The following is a 17985-nucleotide window of genomic DNA, read 5'->3' as shown; positions in this document are numbered from 1 at the left end:
GGAGATGCAAGCAAATATGGAAAAAACCATAAAGATGGAAAGATTGCCACAAAATTCAGGACAACAGCTATTATCTCTAAAGAAACTGTACCTGGGCCCAGAGGATACTTCTGAGGTTAAAAGTGGTAGATATGGCAAGTATATGCACATGTGTGTATATATATATATATATACACACACACACACACACACATGATGTATTTCACACTTAAAAGGAATACACTGGACAATAATACAACCTGTAATTCTTCAGAAAGAAATAGCAACCTGAGAATCTCAAAGTTAAATAATCATTATATGAAATGACTTTCTGGCAAACATTCATGAACAGAAAAAAAGACTAGGAAGATACACCAAAATCACAACCATAGTTCTGGGACTACAGGTGGTCTTTGGTACAGATTTGTGCACTGAGTTTTTGAAGTTTTTTTTAAAAACTGAATTAACCTATGTATACATTATAGCACTGAATCATAATATCTAAGATGTTTTCCAGCTTTTTAAAGTTTCATGATCATTTTCTCATGCCTGGCCCATGTGCTGTAAAAGCTTTATATATTGAAGTCTGAGCTTTGATATTAGGTATTGGCTGGTGGTGGTTTAGTTGCTAAGTTGTGTCTTAACTCTTGCAGTCCCATGGACTGTAACCCACCAGGCTCCTCTGTCCATAGGATTTCCCAAGTAAGAATACTGGAGTGGGTTGCCATTTCCTCCAGATGTTAGATATTAAAACACAGAAATTCTGCTAACATCATAAATGATAATGACTGGGTTTCTATTTTATCCCTATCTGAATATTTCCTTATATGATGTAAAATTCTACTTCTGGTCTTACTTCATCCTTTATTTCCTCTTATTTTACCAGGGGCAAAAGACAAGTCCAAAACAAGGCCTTGCATATACAGCAAGCATTCAATAAATACTGGTTCTCTTCTGGACTATTCTTTGTCTTGAACATGTTAACATAACCTTTAACTCTAATTCTTAAACCCTAGCAGAGTAGTTTCCTTCTTGCCCAAACTTGCTCACGTTTGATTTAGACTCCGTAGGTGTCAAAGGCTAATGGCTACTGGCTCTCATTTCTTTCTAGCCCCACTCAATTCTGCTGTAGTTTCCTCAAGATTTCACTATTTAAGGGGTTATTTTACCAAATAAAGTACAAATAAAGATGATATGTGCTGAGGCAAAGTAATAATTAAGATATTCACAATTAAATATTAAAAAGCACAAGCCAAATATAAGTTGTATGAGTTACAACTAAATCTATTATAACAAAATCATTTTTACATTTTCATCTTAAATTATAAACACTTAAAATATAATACTGGGTAAATACATAGAACTCATTAACAAGCAATAATACTTACATGATATTATTACTCCTGTGGGCTCTTCCAATGTTTTCACACCAGCGGTATTTACAAATGTCATAAACCAGCAATTCTTCTGGGAAAAAGTAGTTCCACCGCCGAATTCCTGAACCACAAATAATGTTTCTAAAGGTACTATTACTCTATCATATAACAGTTAATAAAGAATAAAGTTATCTTTACCTCCTTTAATGCCATTTTTATTCACCAGTGAGAGAACAAATTGATCAATTTCAGGGTAAGGTGAACACTGAAAACCTTCAATGGTTTCTACTGCAACAGAAAAAATAATTATAAATCATAACAGCTAAGAGATGAGTTAAATTTTAAGTTGTTCAGTACAGCTGTGTTCACAGCCGCCTCCTGCCAGTTTTTAGTTTTCTTGCTTCTCTGCAGTTTGTCTTTTAATCAGTCGTGTATTCTCACAAGGAAGCAGGTAAAATGCAAACCTCTCAAATCAAATTGTAGCTACTTTTCATAAAAAGCATTTAGAATCACTTCAGTTGCTTGCTTCATTCTGATAAAGAGAAAAACAGCCCCCTACACTTGGGAGCTGGCCTTGTATTAATGCTGTCACTGAGACCACAGTGTGGCCACAAGCTGGCTGGGGACTTGGAGCTCAGCCCTGGTGTTCTCCCATTAATCATAAACTGCTTCACAGAACTTCAGCATCATATAAGGTCACTGTGGCCACAATAATTCAGGACAAGAATGAAGACCAAACCACAAAAAGGACCAAACGCCAGCCTATTTTGTCTCAGTAGCTGCTCCTTTACCAGCTGTGGCGTTAGTCTCCCCCGTAGTCAGCCTTCTTTCCAGATAAGATTTATCAAGATATTTAAATCATAAAACTGTCACTGACAGCGCCCAACTCAAAAAACAGCCCACTCTTCCTCGGAGACTCCTCAGAAGCATCTAACTCAAGCCTGGATCCTATAAGAAGTCCTTTCTAACGCCCTTTTTCTGAGATGCCTGTTTCCTATGGTGTGCAGTCTCCACCAAGGTAACTAGCGATAAACTCACTCATCACAGGCGCATTCTCCAGGGTCCTGTGGCTGCAGAGCACTAACATCTTATGTCTTCTATCTACAACTCTAAGGAAAATTATTTAAAATCTTAAAGACAGAGTAATCTACTTTTCTTAAAGCCCAATTTCACTTACAAAAATAGTATACATAATAGTATAATTAAAGAAATTTTGGAAAATATATTAAAGCAGAAATGAGAGAAATAAACTTCAAATCAATGTCTAGAAACAACTGTTAGACAGTAAACAGATAAAATGTTATCCATATTTTTAAAATAAACTTGTGATCATACCTCATATAATGTTAGAGCCTTATCTCAACATCTTAAATGGGCATTTTTCATACTATATAGGCTTTATAAATCTCAATCAAATGTCTACAGAGTATTTTACAGTATGTAACCAATCCAATTTTGTTATATATTAAAATTTTCAGTCTCATTCTTAGAATGATAGCCTAAAAAGTGTGTGTATTAAAATATTTACTGGAGTTTATATCTTAGAAAAAGATATTTTCTTCAGTAAACGAATGAAGAATATATAGATTTTATGAAAAACTATATGGCCATTAAAAGAATGCAGAGGCTCCTCATGTGCTGGAAATGCAGGGGAGCTGTACTGGGTTAAACAGGAAACTGCTAACAGCGGTGACCCCTCTGTGGACAGAGGAGTGAAGAGATCTTTAAGTTTTTTCATTTTAATATGTGCTTATTTTAGACAACCTACATTATTTTCATATTTTTCCCCCAAAACACTATAAAATGAAAATTAGTAAGCTTTAAAATACATTTTTTTTTTCACATTTTCCATTTTGGAGAGAAATGCAGTTGTTCTGAAAGAACAGTACATACAAATATATAAGATTTAAGATTTTGAAGAAAAATAGATTTTGCGTCCTTAAATTTTCACAGCAAATTGTTTTCTTAAACTTACCTGAAGTACCGGTACGACTGAAACACTGAACTCGCTGTTTACTTTGAGGTACGTCACATGTCAGAATTCGTAAAGCATCTGAGAACCTGAAGAAGAAAATGTGTACAACAGAAAGTAATACTAGAATTAGAGAGATCTGACTACTGAAAGGACACAATTTCAGTCAGTCTCATAATAAAATCCTTTGTTCAACAGCTCATTGTGCTAGGATGTTTATGCCACATTTGCCTACAAAAACACCAATCCAACCCCTACAAAAAGACTAGTTTGGTGACCATTTATAGTATTTTCCTTAACTGCAGAGTCAGTCAGAAGACCTGAGAAATGCTGAAGCTACAGAAGCCTCTGAAATTTTTGTTAATTTTAAAAGTCTGGATAATAGGAAGAAAAAAAGGAAGAGGAACAAAAGCAAAGGGAGAAAATTCTACAGAAAAATTATTGATAATTTATTGGTCAGTTATTAATTTGACAAATATTTATGATATAATGTTGAGTAGACAAGACAGGTGATATATAAATAATGATCCCAAGAAATATGTTTCAAGTGAAGGATCTATGTAAATTATATTTCTGTATGTGCATATATAAAAAGAAAATTTTATCTTAGTAATTACATTTCCAAATGCAATAAGTAGTTTTTATTTTCTTTTTTAATAGAATAATCATTTTAGAAAACCTGGAAAATATATCACATATAAAAGGACATAAAGAGAAAAATAGTTAAAAATAACGTTTATTATTTTCTAGTTAATAGGCAAAAAAGAACAGTTAACCTAGAATTTTAAGAACTTTCTTTTACTCAAAATACAAAAACTTTATACAGTTCACATTTTAGTAATTCACAATGCCATTCATTGCTTAATAAATATTCTTGAACACACAATGGTTTAATTCTGGTCCTGCATACCTGACATTGCTGACCAAAGAAGACAGGAAGTATTGATTTTCTTTCGAAATATTCTTCGATTGTATAGGAAAAAATCTGTTATCTTCAGCAACTTCCAAAGCCACATACTTTCCTATTTTTGATGATTTATACAGTCGAAAGTTTCTATTCCTGGTGTAAACTCCTATATAATTAAAAAAACAGTATGAGTTCATGGTTTCAGTGGTGTGTTTCTAGGTCAGCAAATATTAATCCTGTTCAGCATTATTAGAAAAAACACATGGTTCTGGTTCCAAACAGCAACGGAGATCCTGAATTCACCTTCTCCCGTGGACACACTCTACAACAGTATACGAAACAATTTCACGTGGGCAAAATCTACCAGGTGGAAGACCCTTCTCATCAGGCAGTGAGAGGGAAATCACACCGAAGCAGCCGGGAAAGGCTGAGACACACTCTGGCCATAAACCCCACCCCAGACACAGCAGCTCCCAGCCTGCAGGGAACTCAAACTGGGAGCTTCTCCCCAAGGAGCAAAGTACTGCTGCAAACACCTGGATCTGAAGACCAACTGGGCTCCCACCCACGAGAGCCACTGTTGCTCAGTCACTAAGTTGTGTCTGACTGTGATCCCATGAACTCCAGCACGCCAGGCTTCTTGCCTCAAGAACCCCACGAACACAATGAAAAGGCAAGAAACCATGGGGGCTGTGAAAACTTACGGGGGTTCCTGAAGAACAAGGCAGTGTGAGACTCACCTGCCTCGGAGTCAAGTTCAGAAGCAGCCACTTGAAAAGCACCCATTCTTCATGTGAGAGGTTTGTTTGCTAATTTTAAAGCCCTGGGCTGAGGGGCAAGGTCTCGTTGGTATAAAGGATGGAGCCTGCTGGGCACCGCCTTCCCTCTCGCCCTTTGCCTTGCTAAAGCTGGAGAGAATCACCTTTCCTTTTTCTTGTATGAGCAGTATCATCTTCACCCCTCTACTTTACTCCAGAGTGCCAGTATCTCCCAGAGGGGAGCTTTTAGGGTCAATGATCTCAAAACCAGGGCAGATGAACCTACCCAATCAAAGTAGAAAAAAAAAAAAACTAGAAAAAAACTATATTGCTTAAGGGATTTATGGGACAACATCAAGCAGACTCATATTCACATTACAGGAGTCCTAGAAAAAGAGAGGAACAGAAAACTTATCGGAAGGACTAATGGCCAAAAACTTTCCTAACCTGGGGCAGAAAACAGACATACAGATATGGGGAGTCCAGAGAGTTCTAAATGAGATCAAACCAAAGAGACCCACAGCAAGACACATTATAAATAAAATGTCAAAAGTTAAAGCCAAGGAGAGAATCTTAACGTACCAATACAAAAAGCTTGTTACCTGCAAGGGAACAAGACAACCACCAGATTTTTAAGAAATGTTCCAGGCCAGAAGGGAGTGGCATGATATATTGAATCCGGCTGACGGAAACGAACCACCAAGAATACTGGCAAAGCTACCATGCGTAATGGAAGCATAAAGAGCTTTCCAGACAAGTGAAGGCTAAAGGAGTTCACCACCAAACCAGCCTTGTAAAAAATATTAAAGGGACTTCCTTATACTGAAAAAATAAAAGACGTGTTAAGGGCTTCTCTGCCCGTGGAACTCTCCAGACAAGAACACTGGAGTGGGCTGCCCATTCCCTTCTCCATGGGATCTTCGTGACCCAGGGATCAAACCCGGGTCTCCTGTACTGCAGGTGGATTCTGTATCGTCTGAGCCACCTGGCAAGCCCTAAGAAAACATGAAGGTGTGAATCACCGGTAAAAGCAAATATGTAGGAGAGGTAGGGGACTGAGACGCAAAATTAGTATGAAGGTTAAAAGACAAAAGCAGTACAAATGCTATGCTTAGTTAAGGGGTACACAGATGACAGGGCTGGGGCTAAAAGTTACAAATTTAGAATATTCCCAAACCTAAGTTCTTATCACTTAAAACACGACTGTTAAAAGTTGTTCTATGTAAGCTTCATGGTAACCACAAAGTAAAAACCCACAGTACATACACAACAGGACAAAAGGAAGTGAAGCATACTCTCCTGCATTGCAGGCAGATGCTTTACCAGCTGAGCTACCAGGGAAGCCCACCAGACATGCATCAAACCTCAGAGGGAGAGAGCAAGAGAGCTGGAAGGAAAGAGAGGAACCACGAAACAGCCAGCAGAAAACGATGAACAATATGGCAGTAAGTACGTCAGAGAGCAAACAATGAAAAGCACAATCACAGAAAAGGAACCAAATGATCACATGGATCACAGCCTCATGTAATTAACGAAACTATGACGCATGCCGGGCAGGGCCACCTAGACAGATGGGCCATGGTGGAGAGTTCTGACAACACGTGGTCCACTGGGGAAGGCAAGCAAACCACTTCAGCATTCTTGCCTTGAGAACCCCATTTACACTATGAAAAGGCAAAAAAATATGACACTGAAAGATGAGCCCCTCAGGTCAGTAGGTGTCTAATATGCTACTGGAGAAGAGCAGATAAACAGCTCCAGAGGGAATGAAGAGGCTGAGCCACAGCAGAAAGGATGCAGAGTTGTGGACGTGTCTGGTGGTGAAAGAAAAGTCCGAATCTGTAAAGAACAATACCGCCTAGGACTCTGGAAATGTTAGGTCCATGAATCAAGGTAAATTGCAAGTGGTCAAACAGGAGATGGCAAGAGTGAACATCGACATTTTAGGAATCAGTGAACTAAAATGGATGGAAATGTGTAAATGTATTCACATGACCATTATATCTACTACTGTGGGCAAAAATCCCTTAGAAGAAATGGAATAGCCCTCATAATCAGCAGAAGAGTCTGAAATGCAGTATTTGGGTGCAGTCTCAAAAACTACAAAATGATCTCTGTTTGTTTCCAAGGCAAACCATTCAACATCACAGTAATCCAAGTCTATGCCCAAACCACTAATGCTGAAGAAGCTGAAGTTGAACCATTCTATGAGGACCTATAAGATCTTCTAGAGCTAAAACACCAAAAAAAAACCAAAAACACATGTCCTTTTCATCACAGGGGACTGGAATGCAAAAAGTAAGAAGTCGAGAGATACTGGGATTAACCAGCAAGTTTGGCCTTGGAGTACAGAATGAAGCAGGGCAAAGGCTAACAGTTTTGCCAAGAGAATGCACTGGTCATAGCAAACACCCTCTTAAAGATGACTACACATGGATGTCACCAGATGGCCACTCCCGCAATCAGACTGATTATATTCTTTGCAGCCGAAGATGGAGAAGCTCTATACAGTCAGCAAAAACGAGACCAGGAGCTGACTGGCTCAGATCATGAACTACTTATCGCAAATTTCAGACTGAAATTGAAGAAAGTATAGAAAACCACTAGACCATTCACATATGACCTAAATCAAACCCCTTATGATTACGCAGTGGAGGTGACGAACAGATGCAAGGGATTAGACCTTGTAGACAGAGTGCCTGAAGAACTATGGACAGAGGTTCATAACACTGTACAGGAGGTGGCAAGCAAAACCATCCCAAAGAAAAAGAAACGCAAGAAGGAAAAGTGGTTGTCTGAGGAGGCCTTACAAATAGCTGATAAAAGAGAGACAGGAAACGCAAAGGAGAAAGAGAAACATACCCAACTGAATGCAGAGTTCCAGAGAATGGCAAGGAGAGATAAGAAAGTCTTTTTCAGTGAATGATGCAAAGAAATAAAAAACAGAATGGAAAAGACTAGAGATCTCTTCAAGACAATTAGAGATACCAAGGGAACATTTCATACAACGATGGGCACAATAAAGGACAGAAGTGGCGAGGACCTAACAAGCATGAGATGTTAAGAAGATGTGGCGAGAATACACAGAAGAACTGTGCAAAAAAGGTCTTAGTGACCCGGATAACCACAATGGTGTGGACACTCACCTAGAGACAGACATCCTGGAATGTAAAGTCCAGTGGGCCTTAGGAAGCATAACTACAAACAAAACTAGTGGAGGTGATGGAATTCCAACTGAGCTATTTCAAGTACTAAAAGATAATGCTGTGAAAGTGCTGCACTCAATATGTCAGCAAATTTGGAAAACTCAGGAGTGGCCAGAGGACTAGAAAGAGTCAGTTTTCATTCCAATCCCAAAGAAAGGCAATGCCAAAGAATTCTCAAACAACTGTACAACTGCACTCATTTCACATATTAGCAAAGTAATGCCCAAAATTTTCCAAGCCAGGCTTCAACAGTACGTGACTGTAGAACATTCAGATATTCAAGCTGGATTTAGAAAAGGCAGAGGAACCAGAGATCAAATTGCCAATAATTGCTGGATAACAGAAAAAGGAATAAAATTCCAGAGAAACATCTGCTTCGTTGACTATGCCAAAGCCTTGGACTATGTGGATCACAACAAACTGTAGAAAAATCCCAAGGACATGGGAATACCACCTTACCTGCCTCCTGAGAAATCCATATGCAGGTCAAGAAGCAACGGTTACAATCAGACATGGAACAATGGACTGGTTCCAAATAGGGAAAGGAGTACGTCAAGGCTGTATATTGTCACCCTGCTTATTTAACTTATATGCCAAGTCAGTCACGTGAAATGCTGGACTGAATGAAGCATAAGCTGGAATCAAAACTGCTGGGAGAAATATCAAGAACCTCAGATATGCAGATGACATCACCCTAATGGCAAAAGTTGAACACGAACTAAAGGGCCTCTTTCACTAAAGAGGTGAAAGAGGAGAGTGAAAAAGCTGGCTTAAAACTCAGCATTCAGAAGACGAAGATCAAGGCATTCTGTCCCATCACTTCATGGCAAATAGATGGGGAAACAGTGGAAACAGTATCAGACTTTATTTTTGGGGGCTCCAAAATCACTGCAGATGGTGACTGCAGCCAAGAAATTAAAAGACAAGACACTTGCTGCTCCTTGGAAGAAAAGCTATGACAAATCTAAACAGCATATTAAAAAGCAGAAATATTACTTTGCCAACAAAGGTCTAGCCAAAGCTATGGTTTTTCCAGTGGTCATGTATGGATGTGAGAGTTGGACCATAAAGAAGGCTGAGTGCAGAAGAATTGATGCTTTTGAACTCTGGTGATGGAGAAGACTCTTGAGAGTCCCTTGGGCTGCAAGGAGATCCAACCAGTCCATCCTAAAGGAAATCAGTCCTGAATATTCATTGGAAGGACTAATGTTGAAATTGAAGTTCCAATATCTGCCCACCTGGTGAGAAGAGCTAACTCACTAGAAAAGACCCTGATGCTGGGAAAGACTGAAGGTGGGAGGAGAAGGGGACGACAGAGGATGAGATGGTTGGATGGCATCACTGACTTGATGGACAAGAGTTTAAGCTCTGGGAGTTGGTGAAGGACAGGGAAGCCTGGCGTGCTGCAGTCCATGGGGTCACAAAGAGTAGACAGGACTGAGCGACTGAATAACAACACTAATGCAAGTCAGCTGTGTTTGGAATTTACTCCAATACCTGCGCCCCGACATTTCCCAAGGGCAGCTGTCATTAACCCAGACCCAGGTCCTATGAATTAAAATCCTGCGATCGCCATGGATTAAGCTGTAGTTCCCAAATACTTCCACAAGGCGGCAGCACTTTTCCTTGCCCACCTCAAGCCCTCTTCTAAGCGCGCAGCCTCCTAGCTTCTAAGCACCCACAAGAAAGTACTGTGAGCCCCTAAGAGATCAGTGTGGACGGGGTGTCTGTGTGATGCTTTAGGACTTAAACGCTTTAGTATTTTCTCAGGCACAATCCACTCTAATTCACCAACCAAAAAGCGAACTTTCCCTCACGGTGTGGTGACCCCAGGAAACCAAGGTGGGTGAAAAGAAAGTGCTGCCGCCTTGTGCACATTTTCGGAACTACAGCTTAATCCCTGTGCTAACAGTACCTCAATTCACACCTGGGTTTGGGTTAATGACAGCTGCTCTCAGGGAACGTCCTGAGGCAGGTATTGGAGAAGTAAGTTCCAAACACAGCCGACTTCCGGGAAGCCAACTGCCAAAGGTAAATTGTCCTCAACCACTTTAAACAGAAAAGGAAAAACAATTTGAACGTCCACCACGGGTAAGATGGTAAGCATCCCTAAGTGACACAGGAAATGTCAGTCAAAAGGCCAATGGGAAATCACATCCCATCCGGCACAATGGCCATCTTCCCAACTCTGAAAACAATAAATGCTGCTGGAAGAAGCCGCCTGAAGAAGAAAGGAATCCCCGAAATTGGTAGCAATATACACTGTCAGCAGCCAGGATAATGGAGAGGCCTCAAATGACTGGGAAAAAAAAACTGTCACGATGGGCTAAGCCTAGAATCGGACGTCCCCACACCGGGGCCTGTATCCTGAGAAAAGCACACAGCAGAGGCACACGCAGCAAGGAGCGCTGCAGCGCCGCTTCCGATCTCCAGGACTCAACCAGCACCTGCAACAGGAGATCAGAGCGTAAACAGGACGTGCCACTTAGATACGGCAGGCTATTTCTCATTCCTGTACAACCGCCCCTGAAGTTACAGAATTATGACGCTGGTGGCCGCAGGGATGGGCTCATACACTGAGGAAAGTCAGTCACGCAGAGGTAGAACGTGATGTATGAGGAATTCTCCAGGTTAAACAAAAAACAGACATACAAGGCAGCAAATTTATAATGCAGAAAGAGTCTGCGAAATCAAAGTCAAACAAATGGTTTCGGTAAAAACAAGAAACCAAAGTGAAAGAATGGAATGAATCAGGAGGTCCCTATGTAAATTGACAAAAAAACTCTGTGTCTGTAACAAATAATCCACAATGATTATCCCCTTCCTTACTTCCTTCCTTGGACATATACAGGGATTCTGTATCTCTAAGAGATAATCCACAAAACTTATCTCCTATATTCCAGCTTGGTATTCACAGAAAAGTGTCTCTGAGATTACCAATACACCACAACCTGCTGCACACCATCTGCTAGATGTTCTAAGGCAAAAGTCCGAAAGAACAGTAGAGCTGGCCCATTGGTAACGTAACACCCCAACCCGGGGCTGTACGCTGACAGCCATCACAGCATGGCAAATCCACTATACTTCAAAGGAGCATCGGCAAGGTGTTAAAGGAAAGGAAAGAAAAGCAGTGCCTACTTGATCCTCTCCGACCTCCCAGACTAGGGGTGCTGGCCCATCCCTGGAGACCGAGCAGGCTTGGGTCCCACTGCTCAACGAAGGTGGGGTCAACACAGCCGGGCTCAGTGCCCTGGGTAGAACCCCTTGGAAGGGTCTATACTATGCCAGGTCTGGCTGGAACAAGAGGCCGGTGTGGCATCAAGGCCTCGAGGAATTTCAAGACAAAATTCAGCCGGTCTGCATCTCTCCTGTGCTGGGAATCCCAGGTGAAGCCTCCCACCTGAGAGTGGAGCCTCCCAGCATCTCAGCACCCGCAGCAGTGTACTGTGGAGCCCGAACACATTGGTCTGGACGGGGCGTCTGTGTGCTGCTTTAGGGGGAACAGGCAGGTAGACTCACAGCCTTTCATGTTTGCTCAGGCACAGTCCATTCCAAATCAGCCCAGGAAGCCAACTCTCCCTACAGCTCTGGCTGCTGCAGGAAACAAAGGTGGCCGAGAAAGTGCTGCAGCCTCGGCGCATTTTCTGTGTTGCTGCTTAAAGATCAACATTCAGAAAACTAAGATCATGGCATCTGGTCTCATCACTTCATGGCAAACAGGTGGGGAAACAATGGAAACAGTGGCAGACTTTATTTTCTTGGGCTCCAAAATCACTGCAGATGGTGACTGCAGCCATGAAATTAAAAGATGCTTGCTCCTTGGAAGAAAAGCTATGACCGACCTAGACAGCATATTAAAAAGCAGAGACATTACTTTGCTGACAAAGGTCTGTCTAGTCAAAGCTATGGTTTTTCCAGTGGTCATATATGGATGTGAGAGTTGGACTATATAGAAAGCTGAGCACCAAAGAATTGATGCTTCTGAACTGTGGTGTTGGAGAAGACTCTTGAGAGTCCCTTGGACTGCAAGGAGATCCAACCAGTCAGTCCTAAAGGAAGTCAGTCCTGAATATTCATTGGAAGGACTGATGCTGAAGGTGAAGCTCCAATCCTTTGGCCACCTCATGCGAAGAGCTGACTCGCAGGAAAAGACCCTGATGCTGGGAAAGATTGAGGGCAGAAGGAGAAGGGGTCGACAGAGGATGAGATGGCTGGATGGCATCACTGATTCGATGGACCTGAGTTTGAGAAAGCTCTGGGAGATGGTGAAGGATGAAGCCTGGTGTGCTGCAGTCCTTGAGGTCGCAAAGAGTTGGACATGACCAAGTGTGGCCTCAGGATAAAAAGGTGGGTGAGAAAAAGTGCTCCCGCTTTGTGGACATTTACCATAACTAGAACTTAATTAATGAATGCTCACAGGACCTAAATTCATAAAACCGTGGGTTTGTTTTAATGACAGCTGCCCTCAGGAAATGTCCTGGGGCAGGTACTCAGTTCAGTTCAGTCGCTCAGTCATGTCCGACTCTTTGCGACACACCAGGCCTCCCTGTCCGTCACCAACTCCCGGAGCAGGTCAGGTCCAGGTCAGACTGGATGCCACGATCTTTGGTTTCTGAATGTTTGAGTTTTAAGCCAATTTTTTCACTCTCCTCTTTCACTTTCATCAAGAGGCTCTTTAGTTCTTCTTCGCTTTCTGCCATAAAGGTGGTGTCATCTGCATATCTGAGGTTATTGATATTTCTCCCAGAAACCTTGAATCCAGCTTGTGCTTCTTCCATCCCAGCGTTTCTCATGATGTACTCTGCATAGAAGTTAAATAAGCAGGGTGACCATATATAGCCTTGACATACTCCTTCCCCGATTTGGAACCAGTCTGTTGTTCCATGTCCAGTTCTAATGGTTGCTTCCTGACCTGCATATGGATTTCTCAGGAGGCAGGTCAGGTAGTCTGGTATTCCCATCTCTTTCAGAATTTTCCACAGTTTGTTGTGATCCACACACTCAAAGGCTTTGGCATAGTCAATAAACAGAAGGAGATGTTTTTCTGGAACTCTCTTGCTTTTTTGATGATCCAACAGATGTTGGCAATTTGATCTCTGGTTGCTCTGCCTTTGGAGAAGTAAATTTCAAACACAGCCGACTTCCAGGAAGTCTACTGACAACAGTAAACTGTCCTCACCCCCTTTAAAAAAAAAAAGGAAAAACCACCTGACACTTGCACCTCAGGTGAGACGCTAAGCGTCCCCAACTGCTGCAGGAATGACAATCAGAAGGCCGGTGGCAGCCCACAGATCCCTTCCCTTCTGTGGCCATCGCCGAAGCGCCAGCTGCCAAAATGAAGTTCAACCCCTTTGACTTCTGACCGAAGCAAGAACTGAAAAACGCACTTCATTGCACCTTCCCACATTCACAGGAAAATTGTGTCTTCTTTCTAAAGAGCTAAGACAGAAGTACAACGTTCCATCCACGCCCATCCGACAGGATGATGAAGTTGAGGTTGTACGAGGGCACGACAAAGGGCAGCACACTGGCAAAGTAGTCCAGGCTTCCAGGAAGAAACGCGTCAGAGAAGGCTAATGGCGCGACTGCCCACGTGGGCACTCACCCCAGCAAGGTGGTTATGACCAGACTGAAACTGGACAAGGACTGCAAAAAGATCCTCAAACACAAAGCCAAATCTCGCCCAGTAGGAAAGGAAAAGGGCAAATATCAGGAAGAAACAATTGAAAAGATGCAGGAATGAAGTCATCTTGTCTACAGATTTCATTAAAACCTGTTAAAAAAAAAAAAAGTCAACGGGAATTCACATCCCACCCATCACAATGGCCATCTTTTCAACTCTAAAAACAATCAGTGCTGCCAGAAAAAGCTGCCTGGAGAAGAAAAGAATGCCCCTAAGCTGCCGGTGGAAATACACACTGGCAGCAGCCAGTATAATGGAGAGGCCTCAAATGACTGAAATAAAACTGATAAGACAGGCTAAGCCTAGAATCGGACTTCCCCACACAGGGGCCTGTATCCTGAGAAAGCCACAGAGCAAAAGGCACACGCAGCCCAAGGAACACTGCAGCGCCGCCTCCGATTGCCAGGACACAACCAGCATCTGCGACAGGAGATCAGAGCGTAAACAGGACGTGCCACTGAGATACGGCAGGCTATTTCTCATTCCTGTACAACCGCCCCTGAAGTTACAGAGTTATGACGCTGGTGGCCGCAGGGATGGGCTCACACACTAAGGAAAGTCAGTCATGCGGAGGTGGAACATGGTGGATGAGGAATTCTCCAAGCAAACAAAAAACAGGCATACGAGGCAGCAAACCAACAATTCAAAGAGAGTCTGAAAAAGCAAAGCCACAGAGACGCCCGAAAACGAAGAAACCAAAGTGAAGGGCTGGAACCAACGAGGAGGTCAGTATGTAAATCAATAAGAAATCACTATCTGTAAGAAATAGTCCACAACGATTACCCTCTTCCCTCCTTCCTTGGACATATACAGGGATTCTGTATCTCTACAAGATAATCCACAAAACTTATCTCCTCTCTTCCGGCTTGGTGTTCACGGAAAAGTGTCTCTGAGATAAATAATGCATAAGGACCTATTCTCACCACTCTGCTCGAATTTCTAGGGCAAAAAGTTCGAGAAAACAGTAGAGCTAGCCCATAGATAACGTAATACCTGAATCAGGGGCTGTACGCTGACAGCCATCACAACACGGCAAATCAACTACAAGAGGGCGTCGGCAAGATGGTAAAAGCAGTGCCTGTTGATCCTCTCCGACCTCCCAGACTAGGGGTGCTGGCCCATCCCTGGAGACCGAGCAGGCTTGGGTCCCACTGCTCAACGAAGGTGGGGTCAACACAGCCAGGCTCGGTGCCCCGGGCTGAACCCCTTGGGAGGGTCTACACTGTGCCAGGTCTGGCTGGGACAAGAGGCTGGTGTGGCATCAAGGCCTCGAGAAATTTCAAGACAAAATTCAGCTGGTCTGCATCTCTCCTGAGCTGGGGATCCCAGCTGAAGCCTCCGTCCTGAGAGTGGAGCCTCCCAGCATCTCAGCACCCGCAGCAGTGTACTGTGGAGCCCGAACACATTGGTCTGGACGGGGCGTCTGTGTGCTGCTTTAGGGGGAACAGGCAGGTAGACTCACAGCCTTTCATGTTTGCTCAGGCACAGTCCATTCCAAATCAGCCCAGGAAGCCAACTCTCCCTACGGCTCTGGCTGCTGCAGGAAACAAAGGTGGCCGAGACAGTGCTGCAGCCTCGGTGCATTTTCCGTGTTGCTGTTCAGTCGCTTGGTTGTGTCCGACTCTTTGTGACCCCATGGACTGCAGCACGCCAGGCCTCCCTGTCCATCACCAGCTCCCAAAGCTTGCTCAAACTCAGGTCCATCGAGTCGGTGATGCCATCCAGCCATCTCATCCCTGTCGTCCCCTTCTCCTCCTGCCCTCCATCTTCCCCAGCATCAGGGTCTTTTCCAATGAGTCAACTCTTTGCATCAGGCTGCCACAGTACTGGAGTTTCAGCTTCAACATTAATCCTTCCAATGAACACCCAGGACTGATCTCCTTTAGGATGGACTGGTTGGATCTCCTTGCAGTCCAAGGGACTCTCAATTGTCTTCTCCAACACCACAATCCAGAAGCATCAATTCTTCGGCACTCAGCTTTACAGTCCAACTCTCACATCCATACATGACCACTGGAAAAACTGTAGCTTTGACTATATGGCCCTTTTCAGCAAAGTAATATCTCTGCTTTTTAATACACTGTCTAGGTTTTTCATAGCTTTTCTTCCACAGTGATTTTGGAGCCCAAGAAAAATTAAAGTCTGTCACTGTTTCCATTTTCTGTAACTACTACATAATCCCTGGTGCTCAAAGGACCTCATTTCACAGGGCCTGGGTTTGGGTTAATGACAGCTGCTCAGGAAACCTCCTGGGGCAGGTACTGGAGAAGTAAATGTCAAACACAGCTGACTTCCAGGCAGCCAACTGCCGAAGGTAAATGTCCTCACTCGCTTTAAATAACCTGCTAAACAGCACAGCTTAGCTTAGCCTACATTAAACATGCTCAGAACACTTACATTAGCCTACCCCTGTGTAAAGCCATCTAACACGAGGCCTATGTTGTAATGAAGTGTTGAATATCCCATGTAACTTATTGAACAGCATACTGAAAGTGAAAAGCAGACTTGCCGTCCGCGTATAGACTGGGTGTAAGCGCGTCAGTTTCCCGTCCTTGAGGAGCTGCAGCTCACCGCCGCCGCCCAGCATCACACGAGCGTGATACACACCACACATCGCCAGGCCAGGAAAAGGTCAAAACTCAAAATTCAAAGTATGGTTCCCACTGAATATACCACTTTTACCTCATTGTGAAATCAGGAAGTGGAGAAAAAACCTAAGTGAAGCCATCAGTAAGTCGGGGACCGTCTTTCTGAAAACTCTAAAGACTCCAGCAAAAATCTGTTAGAATAAATGAATACAACAAAGCTGCAGAAAATAAAATCAATGTATAGAAATCTGTGGTGTTTCTCTACACTAATAACAAATGTCAAAAGAGAAATTAAGAAAACAATCCCATTTACAATTGCATCAAAAAGAATAAAATATCTAAGAATAAATCTAACCAAGGAAGCGAAAGACCTGTGCACTGAAAACCACAAGCATACTTCTGAGCTACAGTGGGATCAGTTCCAGAACACCAAAATAAAGCAGATACCAGAACAGTCACATGGAATTTTTCACTTCCCAGTGCATATTAAAGTTATGTTTACATTACACTGCAGTTCATTCAAGGTGCAAACAGTATTGTCTTCAAAAATGTAAATACCTTAATTATGAAATACTTTATTACTAAAAAATGCTAACTATCATCTGAGCCTTCAAGTCATAGCAGTTAACATCAAAGACCAGTAATCATAGGTCATCAAAACAAATATAATAACAATGAAAAAGTCTAAAATATTGCAAGAATTATCAAACATGAAGCAAAGACACAAAGTGAACAAATGCTGTTGGAAAAATTGTGATATTAATTCACTCGTAAAAATCATTTTGTAAAAAAAAATGCAGTATCTGCGACGTGTAATAAAATGAGGTACGGCTATTATACTTCTAAATTCTTATAGCTGGTCTTCAGGGGTGCTGGGAAGACAGGCCATACAACAGGAACACTCTCAGCCTGGCTGGCCTGGTAACCTTGCTTATGGTTTAAACTCACTTTTCTTCAAGCTGTAGACACTGAAGCTCTCTGAATTGCTCTAACCATCAATGGAAAAATGCTGCTCTTAACAGCTTTTCAAAGCACAAGCTAGAGCTCAATACCAAGTCGGGTTTAGGTTGCCAAATGGAAGCTCAGCTGAATCAGGGGTGCTGATTGGCCTGAGTGCTACCTAACGAGGCTGAGGTCTCGCGCCAGTGTTTCATACATAAACCCTCGGATTCAGCAAGAAGAAAGGGGCAGGGCAGAAGAGAGCACAGCTGAAGAAGCCTGGTGCGATCGCAGCAGGAAGCTGACGAGGCAGCCCCTGCAAAGTTCCTCAGTGCAGAACAAGCCAGCCTTCTCTGCCCACGGAGCATGTCATTATTACACTGTATCTGTTTTTCATAGGTTATTTCATCTAATTAAACCTGTCAGCAGTGCTGGAGACTGCTGACCCAACTGCACCCCTGTGAGCACTTCAGAGCAGGAGCCGGCCACCATCACCCTCCTCCCGAGCCCCAGCCAGCCTGTCTGTGGGTCCTCCAGGCCCTCTCTGAGATCTCAGCCCAGAAACCTCCGAGAGTCC

At 42.9% G+C, this 17985-nt stretch overlaps 1 protein-coding gene and 1 pseudogene across 27 annotated transcripts in view; one reads left to right on the top strand and one right to left on the bottom strand.

The window, feature by feature from the left end:
• Window positions 1-17985, bottom strand: part of PRIMPOL (primase and DNA directed polymerase) — a 50762-nt gene that overhangs the window by 6032 nt on the left and 26745 nt on the right. For 17 of the 27 annotated variants that reach the window (XR_015156119.1, XM_086379960.1, XM_086379982.1 and 14 more), the window contains 4 exons: window positions 4238-4400; window positions 3331-3416; window positions 1554-1643; window positions 1368-1476 (listed from right to left, as the gene is read on the bottom strand). Coding sequence is in view for 26 of the 27 variants with exons in the window: in XM_086379960.1 (XP_086236086.1) it covers window positions 1368-1476; window positions 1554-1643; window positions 3331-3416; window positions 4238-4400 (448 nt within the window). In the remaining variant the exon portion in view is untranslated. The remainder of the gene's footprint in view (window positions 1-1367; window positions 1477-1553; window positions 1644-3330; window positions 3417-4237; window positions 4401-17985) is intronic. The other 10 variants (XM_086379985.1, XM_086379962.1, XM_086379967.1 and 7 more) reach the window with 1 other exon arrangement.
• On the top strand, window positions 13534-14016 carry LOC147343569 (large ribosomal subunit protein uL24 pseudogene; annotated as a pseudogene).

This window comes from Bos grunniens, chromosome 27 (genome assembly GCF_055505025.1).
Source record: "Bos grunniens cultivar Pamir isolate PY7600 chromosome 27, Bosgru_T2T1.0, whole genome shotgun sequence".
NCBI classification, from domain to species: Eukaryota; Metazoa; Chordata; class Mammalia; order Artiodactyla; family Bovidae; genus Bos; species Bos grunniens.
The sequence above is the reverse complement of the archived record's forward strand: the minus strand, read 5'-3'. Positions and strand labels throughout refer to the sequence as shown.